This window comes from Motacilla alba, chromosome 3 (assembly GCF_015832195.1).
Source record: "Motacilla alba alba isolate MOTALB_02 chromosome 3, Motacilla_alba_V1.0_pri, whole genome shotgun sequence".
Taxonomy (NCBI): domain Eukaryota; kingdom Metazoa; phylum Chordata; class Aves; order Passeriformes; family Motacillidae; genus Motacilla; species Motacilla alba.
This window is the reverse complement of record NC_052018.1, coordinates 61,318,488-61,341,413: the sequence shown is the minus strand read 5'-3', so window position 1 is coordinate 61,341,413 and position 22,926 is coordinate 61,318,488. Positions and strand designations below refer to the sequence as shown.

The following is a 22,926-nucleotide window of genomic DNA, read 5'->3' as shown; positions in this document are numbered from 1 at the left end:
TACCTTTCTACCTTTTCCATCTTGGGGTGCTCCCAAGATAAAATTATTAAATTAGAACTATCAGGAAGACCTAATTTAGGATAGGCTCCCTAGATTTCTATATGGCTGGCAGTATCACAGTCACATCCTGAATTCTAAAACACAATTGCTGTAAAATGCGCCCCATGTCTTGTTCAGAGATGTTTTCAAAAAACAGTCATCTTTATTTACAATACTAAAAGGATCTTTCCTTGCCTCCATTCAGAGCTGTTAAAGACCCTTTAAACATTCCTGCCATTCCATCTGTGGTAAATAGTCCTGGTCTGTGAAAAAAAATAAACGGGCTGATTCTGTTATCACAGCACAATCACAGATCATAAGGTAGCTGGTGAACTTCCTTCTTGATTCATTTTTCCTTTTTACCACATCCAGGTAAGAGCAAGTCTTGGTTAGAAAATTATATTCAGCTGCATAAGATCCTTTCTTATGCAGCTGTGCCTTGCCAGACAATTATAATAAATTGAGACCATCTCTTCATATCTTATTATACATAGGGCTTTTGAGGATTTTTTTGGTTGGTTCGGATTTTGGTAGTAGTTGTTTTTGGTGTTGGGTTTTTTTTGCTGTTTGGTGTTCTAGTTTTTTTATTTGGTTTACTTTAAGGCAGAGGCCTCCTTCAATAACATAATAAGCAGACTGTTACTTCATAATATATCATTGATAATAATTTATTGGCCTCTACTCAAAGTAATTATTCACTGTAAACAAGATTTTAATTTTTTTAAGTTTGGTAAGTGAAAGTGTCTAACTTCTTGTCTACTGTTTATTGTAAAACTATCATATCAGCAATATCTCCCATTGAAAAAATAATGATGCTGTCATGACACCTAGTAAATAACTTTCATTTACAATTATTTTAAAGTATTTTCCAAATTCAACAGATAATTGTATAAATAGTCAGGCAAAAATATAAGCAGATAAAATGAAGATAATGCATGTCCTTCCATTTCAAGGAAGATACTATTACTCCAAACATGGTACTCTCTGTTGTATGTGAGACCTGTTCTTTGGATTGCTGACAGCTAAAAGGGAAATTTTTTCTATGCTTTTTTCATTTGAACTCCAAAAGTATTGATTCTTTTTCATAATAAAGGAACACAAACTACTGGTCAGTTTATAACATAAAATATATCACCCATACAAAATTTGCAGTGTCCCAGGACTGTTTGTCCTTTTATGAGTCTTACCTCAGATTCTGGTAAGATTCCAAGAGCTTTGCACCAGCTGTTTCATGTCTGCCTACGAAGGAGGGAAAAAAAAACAGATCATTTGGTAGCAACATCATATACTACCTGATGCCTGTATAACATTTTTTTAAAATCAGTGCCTTTCAGGAGCTGGCCTGTGTTTACAGAAGCTCATACACACACAAGTCAGGAACAAAATCAGTTCCCAACTAATGTATCAGCACACGTGCCAAGCAACACACAAGTTTCTCCTGCATCTCAAGCCGTACCATGATTTCACCCTCCCGTGTTGCAGGCGACACACTCAGATGGCCTCTTCACAAATGCTAAGGACAATCACCCACAGGGATGCCAACATGCCTGTTCCTAGGTTGCTAAGAGCTGTCAACCTCCCAGGGTCCAGGAGGCAGGTGGTGCACGGGCCCACTGCGCTAAAGCACGCTTCAGCCACAAAACTCAAACACTGAGAAGCTTGAAAACGCCTACAAGAGCAGGCACGTGGTCAACCCTTGCACCTCATGAAAAGTTCTTTCACTCTTCCTACTAGAGACCTGAGCAATGACAAAATGCTTGACTAGCTCACAAACATAAGCAAGAGCCTTTGCTCAGAGCATCCCTGCAGGGAAACAGCAACTATGGCACATCCCTAAGCTGAGCAGCCACACGATGTGAAGACACCAAGGAGCAAGAGCTCCATCATGCATGAACAATGAAGACTCATAAAACTGTTGTTTGTTCCTAGGGGATCACAAATATAACAAATGGTGAACTGAAATTATCTGGAGTGACTTTAATCACTAATAATTCCTGATACAGTAAGCAGCATGTGATCCATGTTTTGCTGAAGATGTCATTAATTATAACATTACTTTCATGAAAGTAATAGACCTCAGCAGTGGTAGAAACAATAATCAGCTTATGGATGTTAGAATATTCAATCAGAACTCCAGAATTCTCTCTTTTTGATAAAGAACATCTGCTATCTTAGATTTTGGATTGATTGGTCATGAAAAGTAATCTACCACTTTAATGAAAATATGAATCTCATTCTTTTGGTAGAAGATACAAAAAAATTAATAAAAAGCATAACATTTTTTTTTTTTACAACACAACATGAGAAAACTTCACTGTATTTTTTTTCAGTTCAACTTACTTTCTGGTGATTACTTCAGTTATGTTACATTTTCAAACCAAAAGAGGGCACTGTCCCTCCAGGATTGAAGACTGCATAAAGGCTGCTGTGTTTCACAATTTGTCACTTTTTAAACTCCTTTAAATATATCAGTTGATCTAATCAAAGAAACTAAACAAAACATATCTCTCCCTGCAGGTTTATCTTCTGTATATCCTTAGATCTTTGTGACGTCAACAGCATTACCATTAGACTAACTAAGCAAAATGCTTCAAGAACCCACAAAGCCTTCATAATTCAAATAGAGAATTGATTTATTTTGCTGGAAAAAGGGACAGTCAGTAACTTGCATTATGAGATTCAATATCCAAGAACATTTCCCAATAATAATATATTATTAATAGAATGATAAAACTACCAGCTTCATACTCATTGAAAAGAATGAGGGGAAATTATTATCAATGGTTATTGGATGAAACTGTGCTTTAAAAAGATCAGTCATTTAGCACTTTAAAATCAGAAATTGTGTTAGCTAGAATAGACTTTAGTGAAATCTTTCAAATTTTAAATTAGTTGTTTTAACAGGAAACTAAACTTTAGTTTCTTAACATGCTGCCTGCTGCCTTCCACAAACACCTACCACCCAAAATTTGCCTGATGATGCTCTTCCTTTTATAAAATTCTTCCTATCCAAGTTTCCCAATAGAGATTTAAGGCCTAGCTCTCTCCTTTTTACTAACTATTCTTAAACATAGATGCAGATACTGGAAGTGAAATTGTATCATTTAACTACAGTCAGGCATAAAATTAAGTAGATGCCTACCTGAAGTGGCACTTCAAGGAAAGAGGAAACAAATCTTCTCCACCTTGCTAGTTATTGTAGGTGAAAACAAACACTAACAGCTCCTTTGCTGGCAAAACACATTCCCCATAGAGCATTCCATCCACATCCTCTATAATTTCTTTTAGAACTTTGTACTTTTAATGGCACTGAAAAGACCCAGCACAAGGCAATGGCACAGCCAGCTGGCTGAAGGTAATGAAACAGTGTTTAGCTCTCTGCTGATTTATAGCTATACATGGGGTTTTTATTCTATTCTATCATTTCTTTAAGCTTTAGAACTTCCTCAGTGAAAGCAACTGTATTTTAAACTTTGACAAATGATGAATGAAAGATCATTTTCTTCCTGGACATATAACATTTCTATATTAATTTCACGTCACTGTATTTTTTAGAAGTCTTACACACGCATTAATTCAAATTTGCATGGCCAGCAATATTCTTATTTTTATTACTCAGACAAAATAAGTTATACTTTAAAATGCATTCTGCTAATTTGTGCTCACATTTTATTTACTGTACAGACAGATGGACTGCATGGAAGAAACATTGGATACAGTGTCACACCACATTCAGTGTTTCACTTAGATACAACTAGACATTATACAGCAGTTTATGATCTGTTCCAGTGATTACCTTCACCTGGATATTTCTTTGCTCGTTCCTCAAAGAACCATTCACCAGCCTTCACTTTCACATCTCTGGAAAACAATCAAAAGAGATTTGAATCAAAATGCTTGCAAGCGCATTTCTTCAAATGTTTGGTTACGATTTAACAATCCAACATCCTTTATAAATCCTACCATAAAACTAAGATTTCATGACTACTCAATCTATTGACTGGTTTTCCGTGGGTCTGAAAAAAACCATGGAGGGGAGGAAACCTTTGGGGACATTTGTTTTGGTTTTGGAGGGGGTTTTGTTTGATAGTTGTTTTCCTTTTTGCAGTCATGGAAAGTGATACACCCTGGTCTGGCCATTGCTCTGAAGGCAGGAGAGTCCTGGGCACACTCCATTCTGCACAACCAACTTGCAAAGCAGCCCAGGCACTTGTGCTGACTGGGGAGCTGGCTGCTTACAGCTGCAGCCTCGTGCAAGAAGTGAGGAATCTCCATGGTAGAGGACATGGTCCCAAGCAGAACTCGGGAAGGCTACCAGGGAGCACTGAGCTCCGCAGCCCAGGGGCTTCATGGCCTGTCTCTCCATTTTCTGGAGACTACTATCAGTTACATCAACATCTTACAAAGGTCCCAGGATCACAAGAACAGAAAAGTAATGATTAGCAAGTACAAGATTATATCAGATTAAATAGCTCTGTCATGATCAGATTTTCAGCAAATCTTACTCTTCCTGAAGCCTGCAACTTAAACTCGCCCATTATTAAAGAGACAGAAAAAATTTAACTGAGGATAGGATTCTCTGGATCCTTCAGGTTCCAAATTCCCATCTAAACATCTTACTAATATATGTCCCTTCCTTGACAATTTTGTGATGCTTACTATAAGAGGAAGTCTCACTGCAAAAATTTCCTCAGTGCAGGCACTGCTAAACTTTTTGTCTACCCAGTTGTTGATTTTCCTTTTATAAAATTAATCTCTTTATAACCACTCCCTCTGCCAAAATTGCTTGACACTGGCAACAGCATACAAACAGTAAATTCATGTAGGGCTTACCTTCTTAAGAAAGCAAAACCTCTAAATACAAGAGCTGAAGTGATATCCAAAAATGGGCAAAGCAACAAAATCTCTGGGTCTGCCCTTTCACACCTCACCGTATTCTGCGTCAAAACAAACTACAGGTAGGATGCTTTTGGTTCCGTCACTTGATTTTAAAGTCTTTTAGGCATTTTAATGATATCTTCATAAGTAGCAATACAGACAATTAAAAAAAAAATCAGCACCCATGTCGACTGTACAATTTATTTTCATACCTAACCATAGACCCTTGTGCATAACTGAACACAGATGAGTCTGAAAATTAGGTTTAAACAACTGAGACACGATACTTACTAATTTTGATGGAGATCTATTAATTAATAAATGTCTGAAATCTCTATCTTCAAGGGCTTTGCATTGGTAGTGCCTTGATTTTCATTCAACCCCAGGCCTCCCTTTATACTATTCCCACCACCCCCTGGTTATCTTCCAGAGTTTGATCTCCACTTCTGCACAGGTCCATGTGATAATTGAATCTACTCACAGAAGTAATGGACACACCTTCCTTGGAGGTGTTCAAGGCCAGGCTGGATGGAGCTCTGAGCAACCTGGTCTAATTGAAAAGTGTCCCTGCCCTTGGCAGGGTGGTGGAACACAGATGATCTTTAAGGTTCTTTCCAACCCAAACCATTCTATGATAATTAGACCACACAGAGAATGAAAACAGATTTGAAAATCTCTTTTTTTTTTTTAATAAAGAGTGTATTGAGTTAAGATATGACGAAAAGTATGAAAACAAAGCTAATAAAGACCCTTTGTCAGGTAAAATAGACCAAACTCCTCCAAAACAAACATCTTTCTAGACTCCTAGAATATGGGATTCCTTTAAAAAAACCCCAATGTGCTATACCAACTCCATTCACATAAAAGATGCCTCTTCCAAGTGAAAGATACGAACTTTTTCAGTTCACAAGGTTTTCAAATTTTCTTATTTTGTAAGAAATACAAAGTTTGCCTATCCCTACATGCTCTTTCACTGAGGTGTCTAAGCACATTCCTTACAAACATGACTCCAGTGTCTAGGGGAGAACCTCCATAGTACTGCTGCTGCTGTTTAGTTCAGGAAAAAATTACTCTAGTGATAAGCAAGACCCAAAATTACAGTTACTTGGGATTTGGAAATTAGTTCTTACCTTTCTTAGCCATCCTGTTTTCCCCTCACCAGGATAAACAAAAGGGGCCGAGTACCATTTACCACATTGCTGCACTCCCTACCCTTCTGGAGATTTGCAGCTTTGATGTAAAGCTCACTGAATGCAATGGAAGAAGTCTGAGTGAATTTAATTGATTTTACATCATGACTAAAGACCAAATGTACTCTCTCTTCACATAAAGAGAAATTCAATGACAGCTGGCATATCCATCTGTATTAGCAAGATTAAAAAAAAAAGGTAATTTCCTGAAGGAAAAGTAAAAAGGTCTTTTAATTAAACTAAATAACATGTTCTTGGTTTCACCATTAAATAGCTGGACAAGCTAATTAAATAATTAAGGGTGTGCAGCACTACACAAAGCAGCTTAACAACTGAGGACTCTCTATAGGGGATTTCCACAGTGGCCACCAAATAACTGGAAACTAATTTAAAAACAAGAGGAAGTGGGGAGGGTTATCTAGACAAGGATATGGAAAGTTAACTTCTGAATTTTCAGTTTAGTGCATATAGCTTGAAACACAGCAAAACACACACCAAAGTCCAGTAACTATTTTGTATCAAGTATAAATATAGCTGAACTACATATTTTGCATATTAGCTGCTAAATAAACTGAAGATTCAGAGAACATCTTGTTTGCGATAGTTTACAACTCTCTTCCAAACTATAAAAAACTATTTCAAACTAGTACAAATTGTTTGACTTGAGACCAATACTTTGCCTTATATTTCCCTCTATTTTAATCTCATTTTGGCACCTGCAGAGGAAGTGGATGGGTGGATTCATCTTGTGTTGCCATGAAGTAAATTTTCATCTAAATCCTCGCCCTTTCTACAGGGATATTTATCATCCAGCAGAGCTTTTGAATAATTTCCCAAACTATCATTCTTCACCTATGTAGTATTTTTCATCAAATGGGAAAATATCTCTAAATCATTTTGCTTAGAAAGACTGCAATGAATAGAATGGACTAGGCAGGAATATTTTGATATTTAAAAATGTACCAATACAGTGAAAGAAAGATTGTTTCCTGAATCCTGAAATACAAAAATGAGATCTAGTAAAAGAAAAAAAAAATCAACTAATACAAAATAAAAATATTTGTATTTCTGACCATACTTGAACAAATCCTAGTAATGTTACTAATTGGTTTTTCCCTTTAAAATTTTATAAAGCATGACTTCAAATTATTTGTCAATCAGATTTCTTGTTCCAGTGGTAAGAGGCAGAAAACAATGAGGAAATTGTCAAGAATTTGCTCTACTGCATCAAAGCACCTTCAGCAGGATGTGAGGATGCACTGGTTCAATACTGAGTGGGGGAAGGAGCTCTCTTTGTGGCTCAGAAACTCACGACTGTTTCTATGCTTTGCCATTATCATCTTTGTCACGCTCACAGTACCTCTGGCCTACCCTGAGGCTCCATTCTGCTAAACACAAGAAGGGAATTATCAGCTATGTGAAGAACAACACGAAGCTTCCATCCATTACATCACCACCAGGACCTCAGCCAACACTTTCACTCCACCAGTGGCTTTACACCAAGGCAAAATTCCTTACCCATGAGCATAACAAATAGTGCATTTCCAAAGGCAGGGGCTCAGGCAGACGCGGCATTCCGAGCACACTCGGTGACTGCAGCCATTGCACACGGCGCCTCTGTTCATCAGCAGCCCCAGCGACTTCTGACAGCGAGCACAAGATCGCTCCTGGTACTCACGCCTTGCATTTTTTGCCCCCTTCCACCGAAGTTGCTGCAGCTGCAGTTTCATTTTCCTAATTCCACAGGTAAAAAGGAAAAAAAAAATTACAGAGGACAAAATTCTCGTGTAAAGCACAAGTTAATAACACCCTGGTTGTGCAATACCATTTCTAGTGGGAGATATGCCCTCCAGTGTGACCTCTGTTGAGCTCTGTTTGAAAAGGTGCACACACAGCATTTCTGCAGTGTGACTGTGTGTGTGGGACCAGAACTGTGCATACTAACAGAGAAATAGTTTAGTATAAATGGGGTACTGTTCATTTCAGGCCCACTTTCTACACTGAAATCATTGTATGCAAGTGATTATGCATTTACCTCCAAAAACTGAGACTAGATGGTGCTCCCTTCCATTTATTTTTTAAACCATATTTATCCAAGAATTAAATATTCTACTGAAAAAAAAATCATAACAAATGAATGGTTTGAAAGCTAAAAAACCAAACCACAGCAGCACACAGCCCAAAATATCAAAACCTCTCCTTGTCATTAACTTTTCTTCCATTGCATGTACCAATAACCAAGATCTATGTTTTTAATTGATAGTAACATCATCCATCAGCAGTTGAAAAGGATTTTCTCACCAATTCAGACTTTCTATATAGCCTTTCAAATAATTACTATTGTTTTAATATTGTTTTATGTTTAATATGTCCCATAATACTTACATAAATGTTTGGTGTAAACAAAGGTTAAATTTCTACATTTAAGGAACTAAAAATTTATATCTTACCCACACCAATACTTAGTTTTACAGGGGGATGCAATATCACAAAGCAGGATACAAGGTACTGGGAAATTCTGGTCCTAGCCAAGACATAAAGCAAATAAAGTGCTGGAGAATTATACTTTACCCTCACCAGGCGAGATACTGGCAGAGCGTGAAATTAGTAAATACAATCCTTTCCTAACCAATGACACCTACTGACACAAGTAGCAACCTCCAAAGACAGAGTGGTAGTGGTGTGCTTGCTGCCTGTTGTGTGTGAGGAGGAGCAGTGATGGATTCAGCACAATGAGCAGGTATCCAATGATTCTTAACTCCAGTCTTAGCACAAAGTAAGCTAAGCAAGCCAGCCAAAGATCTGAACATGTTCCATGTCACCAAGACTACACATATGTATACATAGGAACATAATGAGAATGCCATAAAGTCTCCACAGAAAAAATGCAGCCAGCAACTGAACTTTCTATGAAAGCTGGAAGTAAAATTCACCAAGTACATTATTCAATGAACAAGATTTGCTGATCTTTAGTGTAGAGTCAACAGAATGCCAAAAACAAGAGGCTCTGGATAATCTTAGATTTCCCAGAGAATACAAAGGCATTAGCTAACAAGAAGTTATAAGAGGAGTGCCATTTAGGACAACAAGTGGAAGAAGAGTAATTTAGAAGGAAAAAAAAACCAAAACAAAACAAAAGACAACAGAAAACAGGAATAGGGGAACAGCATTACCTTATTCTTTCCTCCTCTGTTTTTCTCACCATCTGGTCACGGTATAGGACTTCCAGAACAGCCTCTCGTTCTAATCCCTTAAGCAAGTTCAGATTAAATTCACAGGCCATTTTTGCCAAATTTCACTGTTTCACTTGTTTTGTAGACTCCTGTCCTATGGCTTCCACTACATCCAGAGTGCTGGTCTGGGTGTTTCCTAAATGCCTGTGCTCCTACTTGATGTGTTTCACTGTGTCATACCATTGAAAAGAAAAATAACTTAGTCTGTCTTCACAAAGATCATCATTTAAGTGTCTCTGCTACACAAGGAATATGAACAGTTATCAAGGTCACAACAGTCTTGACTTTTTCACATGTCCTTTAACTTCCTTTTCTTTTCTCCACTGAAAGTGATACCAAAAGAGATGAGAGCTGGCAGTGATGTTCCAGATACGACTTGAACTGCCACCAGATGGAGGAACAATTTGTCAAGAGATGGTGTAAAGGAGTGGCAGAAATGGTTTGGGTTTCTTTATTTGGTCTTGTAGATTCGGGATTTCTGGGCCTAAGGAAAAAAAAAAACCACCAAACATTATTCTTTCTCACCTCTTCAAGACACTTCAAATAATGTGAAGGACATTTTGTTATACTCAAACCTTTCATTTCATGCAGTAATTCAGACACAGGAGAGGTTTTAAGACAGTCCTGCTCTTCAGAGAGGCTCGCCACATTGTCCATAGCACTCAGGCACATACCTTCACTTTTTTTTTTTTTTTTTTTTTTTACAGTCAACATAGAACAACCAATTAAAAAAAAACTTTTAAGTTAGTTTTGAATACAGGTCTAGAGGTCCCATGACTGTCACAGTGCTTGAGACAAAATTTTTGAGAAAAAATATCCCTTCACAATCTCATTTTGTTGAAAAGGCATCACAAGACTAAGAGGGGAAAAAAAAGACCTCTAAGTCACGTCCATCAATTACCTGTGTCTGTTAAGTCTAGATAAACAGTTTGATACCAAATAATGATATTATCTTTGCTAATACACAGAGATACTAAAAAGTTAAGATATATACTATTTCAAGCTAAGAGCACTAATGATTTTGGTCCCAAACTGATAAAGTACAAATGTATGCAAGTATAAAGTTGAAACAGAATCACAACTGTAGATTGTATATACTCTGTTACCTTCACTCTTTTAAAATTCCACTAAAATATAAAGTTATTTTAATATACTTTGCAGGAGAGTCAAGAAAGAACATGATTACTCAACCTAAACCAGCTTACACACCATATTCATTTTCGATATTACTGTCTAACATTTAGTGCATATTACTAGAAATGTAATGCAAGTCCACTTATGGTACACCTATATTAAAGGTTTGTATATGAAAACTGGTTTAAGTGTTTAAGACTTAATCTGAAGCAGATACACGCAGTCAGGCTCTAGGCAGGTGTAGACACGGAGACAGAAGGGCAAAGCTTTCCCAAAGCAGTAACTGATGCTTCACTGATGGACCTCAGCTGAGGATCTGACATCTACATTGCTGGATCATTATTTTCAAATACTAAATTTAAAACAAACAGCTAAACCACCAAAAGAACCCATTAAAACTTCAGCTTTATAGTGAAATTACTTTACATGCAGCTTGCCCCAATTAAGTTAAATAATTTTCCACCAGAAAAAGCAGAGGGTGACAACATGTACGTGTACATAAACAGGTTGCATTCCATTCGTCTATGGGGATTTTTTCATGAAAGCCTTTAACAGACACCAAAAGGACAAAGCATTTTGCAGAAGCTTGTGTTCAAGAAAAGAAAAAAAGATTGGTTTCCTGTGGAAACAAGAGAGACAGAGATAGGCATAATCATGTTTTATTTCCTTACCAACTGCAATTTCACAGGAAATTACTCATTTGAAACATAAAAAGCCTGAGCAATTTTTTTTTTTTTACACAATATATGTTATTTACAAAGGCCCCTGCATCTTTCACTTGCTTTCATCTTTTACCTTACGAATACCTCCTGGGATTGATGACCATGTTTAAAACCACCAACTCCATTTAAGTTGACATAATCTAGAGAGGAGTCAGTACAAACTCTGGTGTCTCTGCCCTACACAGGGCACCAAAACATCCATTACAGAGTGAGCTACATTTGCCATAAACTTGTAAGATTTTGGGTGTATCCAGAACACCACCAGAAAATCCCAGTAAAGCAGCAATTGACTGCATGACAGACAATACTAAGTGGATCCAATAAAACTCTGCTCTGGTGATCCTATAGAAAATACATTCATGTCTTATAGAGCTATTAAGAATGTGCCACAGTAAAACAGTTACGAGCAACACCTGCAGTTAAGCAAGCACAGAAAGAGTTGCTATCTGACATCTCCTTCAAATTCTTTAAAAAAAATCTAGCTGAATGATGAGGTGGTTTTAAGAATAAAAAAAGTATTATAAAAGTATTACAACCCCCAAAATGAGAGATTATCCTTGGCCCCACAACAAACTTGAACTTGTAATTATTTTACAGAGGTGTTCAAATTGGACTGAAAAGTTCTCTACCATTGTGAAACAAGAACTTTTCTCTTACACCAAAACTGTCTGCACTAGAGTAGTTTTTTGGCAGTAATAAAGAAGTGTTTTCAGTAATGACCCTCTTTGACAGGAAAAACCTCATAAACCTGCAGGGATGCCCTCCTTTCATGTTCACCCATTGAATCCAGCTGGCTAGCTGCTTTACACAGTCAGCTAACCTCAAAGCTGAGCATCTTCTACATAAAAACAAAAGCAGCAGCAACCTCTTTAGTAAATACCACAACACTTCTTCCTTTTCAGCACAATGTTCACAAAAAGATCCTGTTCAAGCATTTCTTAAATTAAACATTTATCATTATTTATTATTACATTTTGTATTTAAATTAATGCAGGGTCACCTTGCAGAGGGATCAGTAACTTCTTGAAAATATAATAAGAAATCCCAAAGCCATTGTAAGGGAGAAGGGATGACAAATGTGGCTACACTTTTTGAGAGATTCATGCATGCACAGAGTACAACCTTAAAAAAAAACCCTTTTTTTTTTTCTATCAGGATAAAATAGTAAGTAGTTCTGTTACTGAAGATCGAGGAAAAAGCCTACCTTATACTAGATTAAGTTTGCAAAAACAGCTTATTTCCTAAGTTTTTAAACTTAAAAATGACTGGCTTAGCAAGCTTTTCCTCAAAGCAATCTTACAAGTAATGTATTATTGATCTCCTTTCAGATCCTTAAGCATCAGCAAAACAATTAAATAATTATATATTAATTAAATTAAATAATTATAAATTAACAGATCTTCTAAAGTCACAGTCTTCATTTACTTGAGATAATTGGATGACTTTATTCATTAACCCAGAAGATGGTTGTGACACATCAGTAGTGAGGAACAGATTAAGAAGTTTAGAGTAAAACTAGTCACAAAAGCTACAGCAATTTGTGGCTATTTTCTATTCTGCTGAGACCAATCACATAAATTCATTCTTAGTTAAGAAAATCACAAGTGTTATTTTGTACTACCTGGCTGCAACAGTTTAGCTTTTGCATTCCTACACGTACATGTGAAAATTATTAAGTTCTTTGATAATGCTTTACCAAAATTAAGTCTGTGAAATTAATAACATCCCACTCCAGAATTCAGAGTAAAAATAAAACCAAATCACTAAACCCAACACAAACAATTTAGTTGTGTGTGTGGTTTTTCCATTAAACCTTTTCCAATTTGAAAAAAAAAACAAACATGTAAATAAAAATGCACCCCCCTGTGCTATGTCATACAGAATAGAGTAAAATGATGTCCTTACCTCTCCAGCAGCCATCAAAGAGAGACACCAGGAAGTAAATTGCTTATAAAAGATGAGAAGCAGTCTTATTATTTAATTATCTCTTCTTAAAGAAAACTGGGGGCTGTTCTCTACCCCCTTTTCTTCCTTTGGGCATTGAAACCACTGATGGATGTTCAGAGGAGCACCCCAAAACAGCTGAAAGCAAATGTGCTCAACAAAGAGCTCCAGTGTTACAACAGCTTTTGCCAGGTCTCTGGTTTTGTTACCAGCAACAAGCAAAGATACTTGTTTTTCTAACATTAAAAGGAGACTAAGCACAAGAGACTACAAGAGCTGACTGATACACCAAAATATACTCAGTGTTCAAGCCACACACAGGAAGAGAAGTGGCTTTGAGTTATATATTTCTTTTTCTGACACCGTAAATGTGAAAATGCTTTTAACCTCAAAGTCTCCAGGACTTGCACATAAAGCTTAGTTTGTATCATAAACAGTTTCTTTCCTGGAAACAAAACAGTTTGCTACTTAGGTCTATAAGAAAAAGCAATTAGCATAGATAAAAATTCAAGAGAATTCAGGTTTTATGCATCTGCAAGAAGAAAAAAGTTATTTTAACTCACAACTGGAAATCAGATCTCAGGTAACAATTAAAAGTTAAAACATTATTCAGATTGGACATCTTAAATCAAGTCTATCACAGAATTAAGCGTAATGAAGTTAAAAATTAGAAATCCCAATTATTTCTAAGTCTGGAGAAAAAAAGAGATTATTCTTACAGCTCAAGCTCCTTCCTTGTTCCTGGCTCTACTAAAATGTGTGTATGACACAGAAGCCCTTCTTAACTGTTTCAGGTGTTTCAAGAGTAGTGATTTCTAGTTAAAATGAAACAAAGCACAACAATTCTACTCACATGGCAAAGCTTAAGAGCCTGCATTTTTACAACCTCATCAGGCTAAATAGGTTCAAACATTTCCACCTGTGTATGTCAAGTTTAATTACCTTCTTCAACTGCATCATGGAAGAGAAAGCAGTTGTTAGTGGGGCATAGAGCTATGTACTATGCATCATATTTGGATAATTTGGGCCTTAATTTTAGGCAAAACTTGAATTGAATGAGACGTCAAAAGTAAGGAGGATTCTAACTACCCACAGTGACAGATTAATTGTATCCCAAATCCAAGCTGTGGAACATTAGCCCTACTACCAGCTTCCCCCTAATATTTCATCAAAGCTTTAACTGCCATATATTTAAGTCACTGTATTTTTCCCTCTCATCCCTAGACCTGGAAAACTGCTGCAGTATTTTATACATGCTAAGAATATAACCAAATATATAGCTGTTTATGCTTTTGTTCAAACAAGCACCACTTGTTCACTCTTCCCGTAGTCCTCACCCTTTTTGTCTCTGTTTTTTGGAAGCAGCAAGCACAAGACTTGGAATGGGGCTGAGGATGTGCTCAGTACCCAGCTGCAATCCCACTGTATCACTCCGGAGTGAGTGGAGCTGGTGCTGCCGGCTGGGGGACCCCAGAACCCCAAAGTCCGGTGGCTGGTCAGGGTGTCCTTTTTCAGGAAAAATAGGAGGCAGAGCCTGACAAAGGACTGGAGACAGGATCAAAACTATTCAGTCAGCACACTCAGGAGCTGTAACTTCCTCAACCTTCTTGAAATACTACGCCCAAAACTGGACACGGCATTCCTTGTGCAGCCCTACTGCAGAGAGGGCAATAGGAATACTGCTTCCAGGCTCTATGTCCCTTTTTTTTTTTAATTATTACTTTTCTTTTTTCCATTTTTTTTTTTAAACAGGACCATGTGAGAAATTGAGATAAATTGTACCTAAACACCTCCCTGCTCCACATGTCTATGGAGCAGCTACTGAGTGAGCTGGTCCTGCACTTGCAGAGCTGGTTATTCCTGCCTCCATTATACAGCCCTTTGCACTTGTCCCCTGTAAGTTATGTTATTTCTTCCTCCATCCAGACTCTTTCTGCAGTTCATCCAGGCCCCTCTGAGCCTGAGCAGCATTTCCCACTGCCTGGAGCAGCTCTCAGGGGCTGGGAGCATCAGCGATTCGGACAACCTGTAAACACCGCACACACACAACATCCAGGAACTGTGACAAGGGTGTCTTTAATTTCATTATCCTGGTTCTTGCTATGCCAGCTAAAAATCATGTGATCTGCTTAGAACTCTAAGAATTCAGATATTCTTCTGTGGTGGGCTGACACTGTCTGGATGTCAGACGCCCACCAAAGCCGCCCTGTCATTTCCCTCCGGCTGGGCGGGGTGGGGAGGAATATAATGAAAAGACAGCGGGAATTTTTCTACTTTTTAATTTTTTTCAGTTTGTGACCTACGCCTTCTTTTTAAGCTGTTTCCAGAAACAAGAAGCAGATCCTCCTTCCCAACTTGGGGAGCAGATGAGGACCCCCCCAGGGAGGGACTGCCCAGGGAAGGACCTCTTGGATGGCTGAACACGAATGCCAAGCTATCGGTACGAAAAGCACGGCAGTGACAAGGGGCCTCCCTGCCTCTCTCAGCCACAGCCTTTGGGACGTGTGACAGCACCACAGCCGCCCCGCCGAGCGCCACCTCCCGCCTGCCTCCCGGCCGCTGTCGCTCTGGCAACGGCGCCATCTTGGCGGGCGCCGGGCCGAGCCCAGCGGCGGCGGGCGCAGGCGCGCAGGCGCAGTGCGGGCGGCGGCCGGCGAGGGGCGCAGCGGCGCGGGGGCGGTGCCGGGGTCGGTGGCGGCGAGAGGGGCTCCGCCGGGAAGATGGACGAGTTCCAGGCGGCAGAGGAGGTAACGGCATGGGAAACAGGCGGAGCGCAGCTTCCCGCCTGGCGTGTCCTTTCAGGGCCAGCGGAGGGTCTCAGGCGGTGCCCGTCCGCCCCGGATCCCACCCCTCGGCGTCCCCCGCAGCCATCCCTGTCGCCCTCCCCCGGGGTGGAGCCGCGTGTCTCGGCGCCGGCGGCGGACGGGCCCAGCCTTTGTTCTGCCGCCCCCGGGAGCCGGCCCCTGCCCGGGTGTTCCCTGGGCTCCTCGACTCTGGCTTCTACCCCTGCCGGTCCCTCGGGAAAAAGGCGTGAGGGGTGTGGTGGCCTCGGGCTAGCCCCGCAGGAGCAGCCGGATGCCGTGCTGGGAGGGTGGCCGGTGCTGTTTGGGCCGGGGGAAACTCGAGCAAGCTGTTTGTGTGCGGAAAGAGGAGTCCAAGCCTCTCGTCTGCGTGTTACAAGCTCACTGATGAGGCGTCACACCCCGTTCACAAGATGCGGAGTGGGATAAATCAAGGGTCTCAATCAATTATCGTGCCAAATGACCCCCTGATGTCCCCCTCCTAAGGAGGACGAAGCAGCCAGTGCTGCTTTTGCAGAGGGACGGTGTCCCTGAGCTGTGACACTATGAAACAGCAGCGAGAGGGGCGAAGGTGTGTCTGTCACGCTTGTCCTGTGCTAAAAGCCTTGTCCTCATGGAAGGGCCTGGCCTGTGTTACAGCCACAGACTGTTAGGGTTTTTTAAAAATATCTAATTAACATAATTCTTACAGCTGTTTTCAAAACGTCTTCAGCATTATTAAAGGCTATAGTATACTGCTCTGCAGTTTGCATGTGTTGCCTGGGAGCACCCCTTCTAACCAAGGTGTTGGAAACATTGTCTGCTTTGTGCCAGAGAGGTAGGGCAGGGAAACTGCAAAGCAACCGGTTTTTTCCGCCTTTATTTTTTTAATACAAAAAAGCTCTTATGTCATCTTATTAAAAGATGACATAAGGAAATATTTTCTTATTAAAATGTTCTTATTAAAAGATGACATAATGATAAAACAGGTAGTGTTGTGTTATTTCATAGTTCAGTGATAGCACATATATCCCATATCTGGATATCAGAAATTTATGTTCATTTTTGTTCATTCCAAGAAAGGAAGATGGTTGAAAAGTAACATCAGCCCTAGAAGTGAATTCTCAGATCTCTCTATTGTTTCAGTACAAATTAGATTTCAACATACCGTTGAGAATTTGGGTTGGATTTAAGTCATTTTACTTTGTTGTGAACCATTTTGTACTCACTCAGGCATTTCTGAGCAGACTTTGTGAAGAAGAAAACTGTATGAGGTTTATCATCTTGCTTGACAGCAGTCTTCATGTCAGCCATGCATATTCTTAAGCTCTTGTGGGAGAGAGTGTTTTTTGATAATTGTAGCTCTTACTTGGTTAAAAGCACTGGTGCGCCTTAAAATGTAAGCACCTGTAAAATGCAGCACCATGAAAATAAATGAGGCACGTTAAAATTAAATGCAAGTCCAGAAGCTGAAAATAAAAAGCAATTTGCAACAGCACATAAAAACTTTTTAAAATGTTGAATTGTACCTCTAAATAGGTACAGAAAAGGAACTGCCCAGCTTGTCTCTCAGGATGTGCTGTTCCCTCTGTCATGGAGAATGATCAACTTCTCTCATCTTTCTGAATGTCATTGAAGCTGAAGTCTAGCCAGACTGGTGTAACTGCATCCTGCCTCCCCCCTGAATTGCACTGTTGTTTATTTCTGTCAGCTGGGGAGGCTGACTGACCTCTCAGTGAAAATCCAGTCAGCAGTTGACACCTGGTTAGGTTCAGCTTTACATTCTTACTCGGTCTTTTGGAATCAGTTTGTCTTGAGGTGCTCTTCTTTTGTCCTGGTTTGTCAGGGTGGTGTGTGAGTCACTGCTGCAGCACAGGGTCCCCCCAGTCAGTGCTCCCTGGCCCTGTGAGTGGCTGCCCCAGCAGAGGGGGCAGCTTGTTCTAACCCCCTGACATGGGAGGCAGCAGGAGCAGAGGGAATAAAACAGGAAAACATAAACTACTAACCATACATGTAAATGGCTGGTACTTTTAAGATCAGTAAAATGTTGGGGCCTTCACTGTCTGATTCCACGTGCTTAATCTCTGCTCCCTGAAGGCTGAAGGTCCAGTGAGCTACGTTTCCCCTTTGGTTTCCAAGGGGCAGCTTTCTTATCCTAGGCTGGGACTGTCAGGACAGTTTTTCCTTCAGCTCTGAACTGATATCTTGTCCACGTGGGTGCCCTGGAGATGTCGGTTCTGTTTAACTGCCAGCTGATTTATCTCCCTGAGCCCACTGTGATGTGCAGACATTAGTGCTTGTGTTCACTATGTGAACACAAGTGCCATACATGTGATTTTAAAATGCTTCCAAGTTAAAATTTGAAAGCTTTCTTGACTCAAAAGCCCAGCAATATTAGTTCATCTCTTACTTTTCGTTACTTTTCTAAGAAGGTTAACTTTACTGGGCTGAAGGAGCTTGAGTACATATATATGCAAATAAAGGCAGACTTGGTATCTTTTGACTTGCCAGGAATTTGACATGAATAAATTAAATTTCTAGAGCATGTTCTTAACAGAGCTCGAACATCATAAGAAGAATGTGTCCACTCATTATTTAAAATTCTTCTTTTTCTTCTGTAGGCTTCCTTTCTTGTTGATGAAGTCAGCAGCATCATTAAAGAGGTAATTTAAACAAATTTTGCACTTTGTTGGTGTGGAAGTTTCATGTGTTTTATGCTGTGTACTAAAAGGCATTCAGTAAAATGTGATAACTAATACGTAATAGATTCCAAGATAGGTTGCTGTCAAAGTACAGGTAACTGTGGATTTAACCAGTGTATGGACTTCAGTGGAAATGATACCAAGCTTTAGCTGTGATATATATTGCAAATCCAAGTAATCTCTGGTTGCAGTGCATCCCTATTAGAATTTCAAGGGGAATGTTTTATGTCAAACACTGTAGAAATAGATTTTATGTTTTAGTAAAATACTGGAGTTTCTTGTAGTCTGCATATGTGTGGTACTGTGTTCTTTCAAGATGCTTTTCTCTGAAGTGAATTCTTGTTTGTTTGGAATGATTGAACACTCTTGTTGCTAAGAAACATGATTTTTCTGTCTAGAAAATTTCTAGCAGGATTTGGAATTCCTCTTGTAGACTAGTGCGGTCTTTTTGTTGTTGCAAAATAACTGTTTTGGTCAAACTCTGTAAATTGAATACACATGCTTTAATACATGCTCCTGTCTCTTCTGAATTCAATTTTGTGGTTATTTTTAAAATAATTTCTGTGATGAAAAAATGTGCCAGTGAAAATTATATCTTAAAAGGGAAACTATCCTCGTAAGTAAAGTGGATTATTTGGCTGGAGGCTTATGCTCTGTTAGTACATGGGTCTTCTGTTTTAGTCTGGGGGTTTGTTTCCAAAAAGGATTTCTGCTCTAAAACTGGAATTTAATTTCTGTAGAAGAATATGTGTGAATGAGCTATTGCACTACTGTGCCTTTTTAAATTCTCTTCAGGACTGTTTCAATGCAGGGCCCTTTTCATAACTATGGCTGTGGGGCTTTACAAATAATCTTAAATATCACAAAATGAACAGAGGGTGGCATCTGTGATGATTTCTCCTATGCCTGGCTCAGACTCTGACCTGCATGTTTTTAATAATTGAAAACATTTCCACCAGCCAGTTTGGACCAGCAGTATTTAGGATTTTTCTGTGGGTATGGGGTCCATGTTGGAAAGGGTTAATGGTGCCTTGCAGTTGACAGCAGTGCAGCTCCTTCACCTGTCTGTCCCCCGCAGGCCATAGAGGGTGCCATTGGTGGCAATGCCTACCAGCACAGCAGAGTGAACCAGTGGACAACAAGCGTGGTGGAACAAACCCTGAGCCAGCTCACAAAGCTGGGGAAGCCCTTCAAGTACATCGGTGAGCTCAGCTTCCCCTTTTCTCTGAAAGCTGGGACAGCCAAGTGCACCAGTTGGCAGGGGGTGGGGAAGGATCTTAGGAAGAACCTTGTCTGTAAACTGCTCACAAGCATGCATGTTTGCTTATGTATGTGTATGTGTGTGCTAAGCTGAGCAAAAGTGGAGCTAAATGTTAATTAATGTTAGTGAGAAATTAATCAAAGCTTCTCTACTGACTAACAGTGACCTGTGTGATTATGCAAAAGAATGGTGCTGGGCTACATACAGCAAGCTCTTGCTTCTGGGACAACTCCAGTGATGGTAAGGAAAACAACTCTTGGATTTTCCAACTAGCAGCCTAATGCCAGTCTCCTTAAGACAAAGCAGCATACTTCCCCCCCTGCCCCAAGTCTGTAGTTTTGGAGTAATAGCATACTGTTAGGTATTTTTTCCATTTGGCTGTGATGCTAACTGGGCTGTATATGAAATGCTTGGCTCTTGTGAAAGCTTCATTATTAAGATTCTTAAAGGAAACAAGTATAAAAATGCATACAGGGGCATGCATGTAATCACTTCCTTCTGTTTCTGAAACCCTTATTTTTGTATTTGCAGGAACCTGCACTGTGAGATGGGAGAATAAGACCATGTACTGTATTGTCAGTGCCTTTGGACTTGCAATATAATTGCCTTCATTCTTCTCTTTTCTATTTCAGCACTTGATTCCATCTCCACTCAAACTGTGAATACCTGAACTTGTTTTTAATGCATTTTTTTAGTAACTTTTCTTCAAAGGTAGAAATTTGAAAACATGCTGTTACCTGTTTTATGTTTGTACCTAGTACCATTCCAGTGTTTTCTATACTTTTTTATCACTTAAAAACTTCTCTTCAAGGTGCTAATACTGAAATCTGCTGCAGTGTAAACACTTGCTCTGGAATTCTTTTCTTAGACCAATATAAATGAGACACTGACTTTCACACTTTGTACTTTTGGTTAGCATTAAATTATTGAAATTCATAACCATTGGTGTGGTTCATTTAAACTTAAATCTTTTGTTATTGGGGGGAAAAGTTTCAGTTTTTTCAACTCTCTTCAAGATATTCAAGGTACGTACCACAGTGCAAAGCACTTTCATAATTTTGCCAAAGTCACTACAAAGTTGCAGGAAAATTAGATTATGTTTATCAGAAAGTTACTTGGCATTTTTGGCACCTGTTTAATCTTTTTGTGTGATATTTAGAGCATGGACCAATAACTACTTTTCATTGAACAAAGACAGGTAAGAAATTTTTCACATGCTGAAAGTGCTCAGCAAGCTCTACCTGGGTAATCATTCACTTCTGCAGTCAGTTACATGTGTTAAGTTCAAGACTTACTTGCTTAGTCCATGTTAATTTTTGCTGATAAGTGAGGGTGATGAGTTCTGGTAGCTGATGAAACGTGATCCTTCTTGAAAGGGGGGAAAAACTGCCTTGAGGCGATGTGACTAAATAACATGTGAGTAAGTCTCCTGCCTTCTAAAGCTGCAGAGGAATAACAATAAATGTTCAGCATAGGCTTTGGTAATGTTTTGTCAGCTAATTAAAGAAATGGGAGCATACTATGAACTGCAGAAAACCTCTACAACAGCTGTGCTGCTTCTGCAAGCAGTAGCTCACTGCTAATGAAGCTGAAAGAGTTACAGAGCCGTGTGGGAGAGCATCCCTGGGCTGGAGTCAGTTTGAGCAATCTGTGATTTGCTTCTTTGTAGGAAGCCCTGTCTAATGTGTTCAGAATCTGGCTCTCAGCTAGAGCTGTTAAGAGAGAGATGATTGCTAATAAACAGTATGATTCCACAGTCTGGAGAGATGTAATACTACAAATTCAAATGGCAGGAGAGGATTTGTTTGCCACAGTGTTATGTGCTCTAGGCTAACTCAGCTCAGTGTAGGCAAACTGTGGAAAGCCCTGTGCTAGGCAAGATTTTGACCCTCTTCCTCCCAATCCGTATCTGCTGTCAGAAGAGGAAAACAGGTGTATGTATCAGCAGCTTCAGCCTTGGTGCATTTGAGACTCCTAATAGAGCTGTAAGACTTCTGTATTTGTGCTGACATTCCATTCTGCTGACAGCTCTGTAAATGCATCTCCTTCATGACAAGCCACTTCATTCTTTTCTCATATGTCCTAGTGAGTGCTACAGGCTGTACAGAATGTGCATATACCTTAGCCTGAGGAGCACATCCCTTACGTTGCTGTAGGAGAGCTTTTAGGTTCACTCTTCAGTCAGAAATCATACAACACCTGTAAAAAGAAAATATGAAAAGCAGATTGAATAACGTGCCTAAAACAGTCATCAGGGTCAGGGAGAAACTTGTCATGAAAAGACTAAATCTTTGCTCTCTAGAGTTGCTTAGGAAGTTTTTAATCTGGATTGCTTAGATACCTTTTCTCCTTTCCATCATGCCAGAATGATGCTAGCAGTGTAGTACCTACTGAACTATTTATTTACACTTAAAAGAAACAGTTTTTGTGCACTTTGAGTCAATATTTGCTTCTTGATCAAACCATCCAGACATTCCTTGTCCTTAGTTCATGTTAATAATAGCAAATCCCTTGATCTTTTGGTGTTTGTTGGTTCATACATATGCTGAACTGCAAAAAAAAACCCAACAAATGTTGGAGATGCTTGTCAGTGTAAAGGCTGCATGGGAGGAGAAACCCCTGTTACATTAAATCAGAAGTTGCGTTACAGAAAGGTAGATACAGTTTTATAGATAGTTTTAAATGTGAGCAATAACCAGTACTTCCAATGCAAGTTCTAGGATTACAGAAAGGAGTTTAGAGGCTGTGGATTTTTAGGTGTTGTTTCCCACTCCCATGATTCAAACAGTCCCCTTCTTTAAAATTGCATAGCAATTACTGTCTTGGTGTTCTACAGTCACTGATTTTTAAATTTTCATTACCTTAGTTTTAAGCACTTTTTCCAGCCAAAGTAAAGCATTTGGGTGATGAGCTGGCAGAGTCCTGCCTCTAGGTAATTAATTTGCCTTAAAAAAAATAAACCCAAACTGTGGATGGAGCATTCAAGGAATATATACAGTCAGTCTCTGCTGTCTCTTGCTTATTGCCATGGCTCTTCATATGA

General features: G+C 39.4%; 2 protein-coding genes across 6 annotated transcripts in view; one reads left to right on the top strand and one right to left on the bottom strand.

Moving 5' to 3' along the window:
• Positions 1-13,561, bottom strand: part of SYTL3 (synaptotagmin like 3) — a 34,902-nt gene extending 21,341 nt beyond the window's left edge. For 2 of the 5 annotated variants that reach the window (XM_038131522.1, XM_038131524.1), the window contains exons 1-5: positions 13,102-13,561; positions 9,281-9,824; positions 7,626-7,841; positions 3,836-3,900; positions 1,227-1,278 (exon numbers count right to left, since the gene is read on the bottom strand). In XM_038131522.1, coding sequence (XP_037987450.1) covers positions 1,227-1,278; positions 3,836-3,900; positions 7,626-7,841; positions 9,281-9,390 — 443 coding nt within the window. In that variant the 5' untranslated portion in view covers positions 9,391-9,824; positions 13,102-13,561. The remainder of the gene's footprint in view (positions 1-1,226; positions 1,279-3,835; positions 3,901-7,625; positions 7,842-9,280; positions 9,825-13,101) is intronic. The other 3 variants (XM_038131520.1, XM_038131523.1, XM_038131521.1) reach the window with 3 other exon arrangements.
• A 2,202-nt stretch (positions 13,562-15,763) lies between these two features.
• On the top strand, positions 15,764-20,822 carry DYNLT1 (dynein light chain Tctex-type 1). Its single transcript, XM_038132363.1, has 5 exons — positions 15,764-15,887; positions 18,542-18,583; positions 19,701-19,824; positions 20,046-20,123; positions 20,415-20,822. The coding sequence occupies exons 1-5, from the start codon at positions 15,861-15,863 to the stop codon at positions 20,483-20,485; spliced, it is 342 nt and encodes a 113-aa protein (XP_037988291.1). The 5' UTR covers positions 15,764-15,860; the 3' UTR covers positions 20,486-20,822.
• Positions 20,823-22,926: the final 2,104 nt, after the last annotated feature.

What these genes read in the sequence shown, in the direction of transcription:
- DYNLT1 (XM_038132363.1), top strand. Translation starts at nt 15,861, where the DNA reads ATGGACGAGTTCCAGGCGGCAGAGGAG. An exon ending in TCAGCAGCATCATTAAAGAG is followed by an intron (nt 18,584 to 19,700) that starts GTAATTTAAACA and finishes TGTCCCCCGCAG; the next exon opens with GCCATAGAGGGTGCCATTGG. An exon ending in CTGGGACAACTCCAGTGATG is followed by an intron (nt 20,124 to 20,414) that starts GTAAGGAAAACA and finishes TTGTATTTGCAG; the next exon opens with GAACCTGCACTGTGAGATGG.